At 37.5% G+C, this 8,076-nt stretch overlaps 2 protein-coding genes across 4 annotated transcripts in view; one reads left to right on the forward strand and one right to left on the reverse strand.

Annotated features, from left to right (window-relative positions):
- The window catches only part of LOC111465199 (CCR4-NOT transcription complex subunit 10-like), a 7,676-nt gene extending 3,054 nt beyond the window's left edge, over nt 1-4,622 (forward strand). For all 3 annotated transcript variants that reach the window (XM_023109523.1, XM_023109530.1, XM_023109539.1), the window contains 4 exons: nt 1,418-1,591; nt 1,671-1,757; nt 1,823-1,894; nt 2,387-4,622. In XM_023109523.1, coding sequence (XP_022965291.1) covers nt 1,418-1,591; nt 1,671-1,757; nt 1,823-1,894; nt 2,387-4,339 — 2,286 coding nt within the window. In that variant the 3' untranslated portion in view covers nt 4,340-4,622. The remainder of the gene's footprint in view (nt 1-1,417; nt 1,592-1,670; nt 1,758-1,822; nt 1,895-2,386) is intronic.
- Nucleotides 4,623-6,977: 2,355 nt separating this feature from the next.
- LOC111466144 (36.4 kDa proline-rich protein-like) lies at nt 6,978-8,076 on the reverse strand. The gene is made up of 2 exons (XM_023110743.1): nt 7,378-8,076; nt 6,978-7,159 (listed from the first exon to the last, which is right to left on the reverse strand). The coding sequence occupies exon 1, from the start codon at nt 8,011-8,013 to the stop codon at nt 7,393-7,395; it is 621 nt and encodes a 206-aa protein (XP_022966511.1). The 5' UTR covers nt 8,014-8,076; the 3' UTR covers nt 6,978-7,159; nt 7,378-7,392.

Genomic DNA, 8,076 nt, shown 5'->3' on the forward strand with positions numbered 1-8,076 from the left:
AAAAAAAAAAAAAAAAAAAAAAAAAAAAAAAAAAAAAAAAAATCAGCCGAATGAGGACACCCAAGCCTAAGTTGAGAGGTCGAAAGAAAAAAAAGCCTCCAATGTAAATTAATGAGAAAGCACCATGTATTACAAAAAGAATGGTGTAAGGCACTCCATGTAGAGAAAATAAACTGTACGTTATCATGAAAAAAAAAAAAAATAATTTGAGGAATTCTTATGTGAGAACAATCTGCTACTCCTTTCTTTCAATAAGGCCCAAAAGCGAGATCTTCAGGCATTAGTCCACAAAATATTGGCTTTCTCCTTAAACCATCTGCCGGAAAGCAACTCTTAAAGGCCATCAACTATGTTTTTGGGGGTTGCCTAGCCAGATTGAAAGTATTTAGGATGAAGCACTGCCCCCTTATATGCAAACCAACAATGGAGGAAAGGGAGGTTACTAGATTCAGAATTCTAGCTGCAAAGGAAGCAAATAATGGGAGAAAGAGTCAATTTTGGATGTCTTCTTTGCACCCTATCTAAGGTATCCAAGCTGCTATGTGCTAGAGACCAAATGAATTCTTTTCCTTTTTTTGGTCTATTCCCGACCCAAATTAGCTTGAATCTGATGGAGTTAAGCAGTGCTTCCAAAAAGTAAATTAGAAGCTGATTTACTGGAGAACAGCCCCTAAGCCTATGGAGTCCAGAAAATTTGATTGTCTTCTTCATTTGGCCTTTTTCATTCTTCGATTGTTCGGCCTCTTTCCTTCTAGGATTCTTCGAAGAGAGTTAGCAACTTCTAGACTTGACATGTAGAAGAAGTGGATAGGATTATAGTGATTGTATGCTGGCATGACAGCTTTGTGTTCACTAGTAGGATGCATGTATTGAAGTCCTTAATTTCTAAGGTTTTGTGATAAGTCCGGATTTTGTGGCATACTAGTTTCACGGTTGTCCTTTGGAGCCTTGTTTCTCTTTGGGCATTATCTGCCCAAGATTTTTGTAATTACCCACTAATTCGGATTACTTTGGATTGGAACCCCTTATTGCCAAAAGACAAGTATTTCTTGAGTGCTTATCCTTTCCTTTTCCATTTTAATGAATAAAAAAGAAAAATCCTTCCCTATGCTATATGAATCATTGCGAGTAAGAACTATTTTGTGAAATTAGAACTATATTACACTTAGTTTATCCCCTTTGTGTTTGGGGTTGATAGATTGTGACCCTTTATTGTACTAAGTATGGCAACCTGGATTATTTTTGGTCTTCTCTTCGCTTGCATTTCACTTCTCCCATTAATCTCTTTTCTTTTCTTTTATTTGTTTCACATCAATTAGACTCCCATTCACCTTTTTAGTATCTTTGGCCATTGCGTGAGGATATACATATACTCATCTTTCTGCAAATTCTTTTGTATGTGGATGTGCTTGTTCAGAAGAAGAGTGAGAACCTAGCAATTTCATCTGGAGAACAAACAGATGCTCTTAACCCTGAAAATAAGAATACTTTGGGTAAAGGAAGTAATTTATCGGCTCACCAAACTGCTGCAAATAATGCCGATATCATGTACATGGAAGAGTTCGATGCCTCCATTGCTACCTTAAACATTGTAAGTTCAATGTATCTTCTGGAAAAAAAAAAAAAATTCAATTATTGAGATGTGACAATTTTAAAACGTCTGTTTACAGGCTATTGTATGGTTCAATCTTCATGAGTATGCAAAGGCGTTAGCAGTTCTTGAACCTTTATATCAAAATATTGAACCCATATATGAGGTACTGGAGTTTATTGATTATATTGGTGGTGGGAATCCTCTTTTAATTGCTCTATTAATATGCAGACCACAGCTCTTCGTATTTGCTTTTTGCTGCTGGATGTTGGATTAGCCTCCCGTGATGCATCATTGTCTGCAGTAAGTGGCTGTATTAGATTTTTGTTTATCGCTTGCAGACTTTAAATTTTAGTAGTCTTGTAGTGGCTGATTTTTATATGTTGCTAATACTTGTTAACTTGTCTCATTATGTAGAAGAATTACATATTTTCATGTTGGTCTGCTTTATCATTTCCTGTAATTAAATCTTGATTTTTTACCAAACTTGCACTAAAAGTTATGAGCATCACAGTTGTTTTATCCTTCTGCCCGGACAGTTGTACTACCTTCATTTCCGTGTAAGGTTAGATTCTTTGCAAGTTGAATTTAAATAAATTGAAAACAGTATAGTCCTCTACAATAGCCTTCCTATTCGTGTTAGAAAATGTCATGTGCTCTTTCTCTATATTTTCTGGAATTTGTACCATCTGTTCTTGGTATGTGTTCTTACTCTGTTGTCTTTAATGGAACTGTTATCTGCCATCAAATGCGTGACGATATATTCAAAACGGTTTTCTCATGTATTTTTGTCAGGATGTTCTACTTTATCTGGAAAAAGCTTTTGGGGTTACCAATGCGATCCAGAGTGAAACTGGAAGTACAGGGGCACAACAATCCACAAATGTGGTTGCAAAATCTTCATCTGTTCCTAGCAATGCTTCTGCCTCCGAACCTTCTAATACAGATATAGCCGCAAGTGTCAATTCCTTGGAGAGTCCTCTATCAAGAACTTTGTCAGAGGAGACATTTGAGTATGAGTCCATGTTATCAACGTTGGATATTGGTGGACAGAATTTACCAGCACAGGCTGGTTTTTCATCCTCAAATGTTCTTTTAAGGACACCAGTTTATCGGTCTCTATCTACTGTTGATCTCAAGCTTAAACTGCAACTATATAAGGTTCGCTTTCTTCTTCTCACTAGAAATTTAAAGCAAGCAAAGCGCGAAGCAAAGCATGCCATGAACATTGCTCGTGGGATAGATTCATCCATGGCTCTTCTCTTAAAGGCTGAACTTGAATATGCCCGTGGCAACCATCGCAAGGCCATGAAGCTACTACTGGCATCAGGTAACCGGACAGACATGGGGATTTCAAGTATGTTAAACAACAACCTTGGCTGCATATATAATCAACTGGGGAAGTATCATACATCTACTGTAGTCTTTTCCAAAGCTGTATCTAGTAGTTCGGCTCTTTGGAAGGATAGAAAACCAAAGACTGTTTCACAAGACAACTCTCTTCTTATCGTGTATAATTGTGGTGTTCAGTACTTGGCTTGTGGAAAACCACTTCTTGCTGCCCGATGCTTCCAAAAAGCCGGTTTGATTTTCTATAATCGCCCTCTGTTGTGGCTCCGACTTGCTGAATGCTGCTTAATGGCTTTAGAGATGGGGCTGCTAAAGGACAACCTTGCTGAATCCGATAGATCAGATCTCAAGGTTCATGTTGTTGGAAAGGGAAGATGGAGACAGCTTGTATTGGAGGATGGAATTTCGAAAAATGGATGTGCGTTTTCCTCTGGAAAAGAAGCTGGACAATTCAGCAGCGAAGGACAACCTAAGCTGTCAATTTCTTTTGCACGGCAATGTCTCTGTAATGCTATGTACTTGTTAAACCATTCGAAGACGAGCTTTTCGAATTCTGTCGTGGCCTCTAATTCTTCCTTGGAGGAAAAAGATTCAAGTGAAGTGGCACCGTCAAGGAGAAATTATAAGAACTTACACTGTATTGATTCCAAAGCTTCCCTGGTAACTTCAGGCTCTAATCAGATAAGTTCAAATGGTGATGCGAAAGAACAGAAAGGTGCTTCATCAATTCAGGAACTTGTGCAAAACTCCCTCTCCTACTATGATGAGATTACTCGGAGAGAAAACCTGTTGATTAAGCAAGCACTTCTTGCTAACCTGGCTTATGTGGAGTTGAAACTGGGAAACCCATTGAGAGCCCTAACACTTGGAAGGTCTCTCTTGGAGCTCCCAGAAAGTTCTAAAGTTTATACATTCTTAGGCCGCGTTTATGCTGCAGAGGCCCTTTGCTTGCTAAATAGACCAAAAGAAGCTGCCGAGCATTTACTATACTATTTATCTGAAGGAACTAATTCCAAATTGCCATTCAGTCAAGAGGACTGCGAGGTATGGCGAGTAGATGGGACTGCAGATCTTGAAGGGGCAAATGGAGGATCCACAACCGCTAATAGTTCATCTCAGGATGACCCTCACGGTATGAAGTTCCTCAGACCAGAGGAAGGACGGGCAGTCCTCTTTGCAAATTTTGCCACAGTTTCGGCTTTACAAGGGGAATTTAAACAGGCCCAAGAGTTTTTATCAGAAGCATTATCGATTATACCCAACAGTCCAGAAGCCAATATGACTGCAGTTTATGTCGATCTCGCTCTCGGTAAGTCCCAAGAAGCTATTGCCAAATTAAAACAGTGTAGTTGTGTAAGGTTCCTCCCCAGTGGATTGACAATGGAAAGATCTTCGTGATTGTTGTAACTGGTGGCTTTGTATTAATGTCCCGCCCTCCTGTTAGTGCTAGTCAATGGGCTAGTCGGCTAGATAGTAATCTTTAGGAGGAACATATGATATATAGCTCATTTCAGAGAATAAAATTGATGTTCAATTTTTTTCTTTTCTTTTTAATTTTCATCCCTAGGGTTCATTAGTAGTTGTGTATCTGTTTTTTGGTTAGTGGAGATGCTATCCTATTGTTACATTGAACGTTGATAGAGTTTTTCTTGAGAAAGAAATTGGAAAGAAGTATTTTTCTATTCCTCTTACCTTTATAATTTTCCAGAGCCAAGGTTCCCTATCTTGTTATTCTTGATGAATTCTGTCTTGTCAATCTTCTTTTATGTATTCATGAATGTGAGATTATAGTTTTGCAGTGTATCACTCGAGAGCGGGAGAGATGGTACACTCGAGAGCGGGAGAGATAGTAGTGTAAGGTAGGTGATGGAGAGTGTAACTGCCCCAAGTCTTCCAAGCTATCTGCGTTTCGTTCTCCTTCTCAACCGATGTGAGATCTCACAATCCACCCCCTTTGTGGCCCAGTGTCTTCGTTGACATTCGTTCCCTTCTTCAATCGATATGAGACCTCCCCAATCCACTCTCATTCGGGGTCCAACGTCCTTATTGACACATCGCCTCGTGTCCACTCCTTTCAAGGCTTAGCCTCCTCGCTGGCACATCGCATGGTGTACCATCTCGTGTCCACCCCTTTTAGACTCAGCCTCCTCGTCAGCACATCGCCCGATGTTTGATTTTGATACCATTTATAACAGTTTAAGCCTATCGTTAGAAGATATTGTCCCTTTTGGGCTTTCCCTTTTTAGTTTTTCCTCAAGATTTTTAAAATGCGTCTACTAAAGAGATGTTTCCACGCCTTTAAAAATAATATTTCGTTCTCTTTTCCAATCGATGTGAGATCTCATAAAGACGGACATGATATGATATGAAAACACAAGACACATGGGGTTAGTCAGTCATGTGCTCTCTCATCTTACAACTTTTTTTTGTGTGTGTGGGTGTGTGCGTAATAAGCTAACAGACAAATCTCCTCCCATGTGGTTCATCCCTCATTGGTTTCTCCTAAATCCCATCCTTCCTTATTCCTAATACTTTCCTTCTTCCTCCATTTTCTTTGTTTTCTTTTTATTCCTTGCTACCCTCCACTCCACTCCACTCCACTCCACTCCACTCCACTCCACTCCACCACATCATTATTCATAACTTCGCGTCTCTACCAAAATTGTGATAAATAGTTTCCAACTCTTCACTTCTATGCTCATTCTATATTTTCTACACATCCTTCATTTTTTATTTATAAATTTCATACTCTCTTTAAAGTATTTGGCAACTTTTAGATATACATATTCTTTGACCATTTATGAAATTAATTTTGAATTTAAACTATATTTTGATTATCTAATTATTTGTTTTCTTCAATGCTGAAATTGTGCTTTTCCGGCTAAAAAGGATGTTGTTTTGGTCATTTTTAGGGGGAAAAATAACTACCACACGCAGTAAAACAATTTTAATGTTTATAAGAATTTGGTCAAACAAAAAGATAAAAGGTTGTCAAATCAAAGGGACCAATAATATAGCTTATAATAGTATCCTTATCTATGGCTTCTTTAGGAATGCAGGAGATGGGATTTCCTACCAAATAATAGTAATAATAAATCTTCTAATAATTTTAATTTTAAATTATAAAATTTGCATAAAATAGTTAGAATTTAGAATTTAGTACCTTAGGATTCATTTCTTAAATATTTTTTACAAAGTTATTTATTAAAATTTTATCAAACCATAGAACTATTTATGAAATTTCAATTTCTAAAACCATAGAAATTAAAATTTAAACTTTTTTCTAAAAAATTAAATGTATAAATACAATTTCCACCTATAAATTTATTTTTTTTGTTATCTACTTCTTATATCTATATCGTCAACCACCAATCCAAAATTTGAAAACTTGAAAAAAAAAAAAAAGTTTGTAAATATTTATTTTATTTTTAAAATTTGACTAAAAATTTAAATATATTTTTTTTAAAGAAAATGAATCTCATTGGAAAGGAATCAAAAATTCAAAAGTAAAAAAAAAAAAAAAAAGAATAAATGAATAATTTGTAGTGGAAGAAAATGTTCTTCAATAACTCAAAACTTATTAAGATACACAAAGACAAACGGATTTAAAGGAGGGAGGGTCCTTCACTACTTTCACGTCTCAGTCAGTACGTTTTGGCATAGCCTCAGTGTCTTCCACAAGCAAATTGTATTCCACATCCCACTGAAATTACCAAAAAACCCCTTTCCTTTTCTCTCTTATTCTCTCTACAGAGCAACGAAACCAAAGCTGAAAAAATGGTCTAAAATGGAAATTAAGTTATTGAAGTAAATGCAGAAACGCCACCGTTTTCCCGACAGCCCCTCCCTTCCATCCTTTTAATTAAACACATTATTTATTAATGTCCTCAGATTTTATTAGGTCAAACATAAATTCTTTATTTTTTATAAATCTTTTAATTTAAATTTAATAAGCGAGATATATATATATATATATATATATATAATTAAGGAAATACAAAGGCAATTCAGATTTTTCCTTCTTTGCCTAATCCATAACACAACCTAACAACAATGATCACAATTTAAAATTAAATTGTTTACAACATCGGCAATTCCATTACAGAAAATTAAAATTAAATCCAAAAATAAAAATAAAATAAAATAAAATAAAAAAGAGACAAAGATTTGACTCGACATCCTCTCATGTCGACTCCATTTGGATACCATCAATCAGACCTGAAAAATAAAAAATAAAAAAATAAAAAATAAAAAATAACATATTGATTAATCAAGATAACAAGCCTCTCAACAAAATTAATTAGATTTTAATATAGTTTAAAGCATGTTTTAAACGTATAAATAGTAAATTCTTGATTTAACCTAAGTTTTTGAATTAATCACGTGGGGGTAGAGACAAGAAAAATATATATTAAGAGGGGAAGATATGATTTCACCTGGTTTTTGTTGTTCTAAAGGGAGCAAGTGTAGCCAGGGGGAGGGGTCTTCCCACAGCTGATAAGGAGCTGAAGGGCAATGGGAACATAGATGTTAAGGCTAAGAGCCTTAATTTTAAGGGTAGTGCAAAGGCAAACCGCCGCTTCCACCTCAGCCAGCCCTGAGAGTACCGGGCAGCATTCGTTCACTGCAGGGTCTCCTAGCCCAATGTGCACCAGCCCGCCCAGAAGATCCACACATGCGCCCAATTTCAGAGTGTCAATTGGGCAGGTCTCTTTCCCTGAAGGGGGGCAGGGCTTCGACGCCGGAGATGGCTTTGTGAGAACTGGAGGGACGGTGACTGGAGGAAGGGTAACGGGAGGGAGGGGTGGGAGGTCGACAGGCGGTTTGACGATGGGGGGGAGGGAAATTGGCGGTTTTACGACGGGAGGGAGGTCGATGGGCGGTTTAACGATGGGGGGGAGGGAAATGGGTGGAAGGCCAATGGGGCCTCCTTTAGGGGACTTGGAACCGGAGCCGGGTTTGACCTTTTTGGGTGGCGGGTTGCCGCAGGCGCCGCAGCCGAAAATGGGTGTGGCGGTGGAGAGGAAAAGCATGCAAAGTAGGAAGAGGGAGTAAATTTTTGAGGACTCCATTTTTTCTTTTTTCGTTTATAATTTTTTAAAATTTTTTTGGGTTGTGGGTTAAAATGAGTGGGA

This window comes from Cucurbita maxima, unplaced genomic scaffold (genome assembly GCF_002738345.1).
Source record: "Cucurbita maxima cultivar Rimu unplaced genomic scaffold, Cmax_1.0 Cma_Scf00002, whole genome shotgun sequence".
Lineage (NCBI taxonomy): Eukaryota > Viridiplantae > Streptophyta > Magnoliopsida > Cucurbitales > Cucurbitaceae > Cucurbita > Cucurbita maxima.

What these genes read in the sequence shown, in the direction of transcription:
- LOC111466144 (XM_023110743.1), bottom strand. Translation starts at nt 8,013, where the DNA reads ATGGAGTCCTCAAAAATTTACTCCCTCTTCCTACTTTGCATGCTTTTC.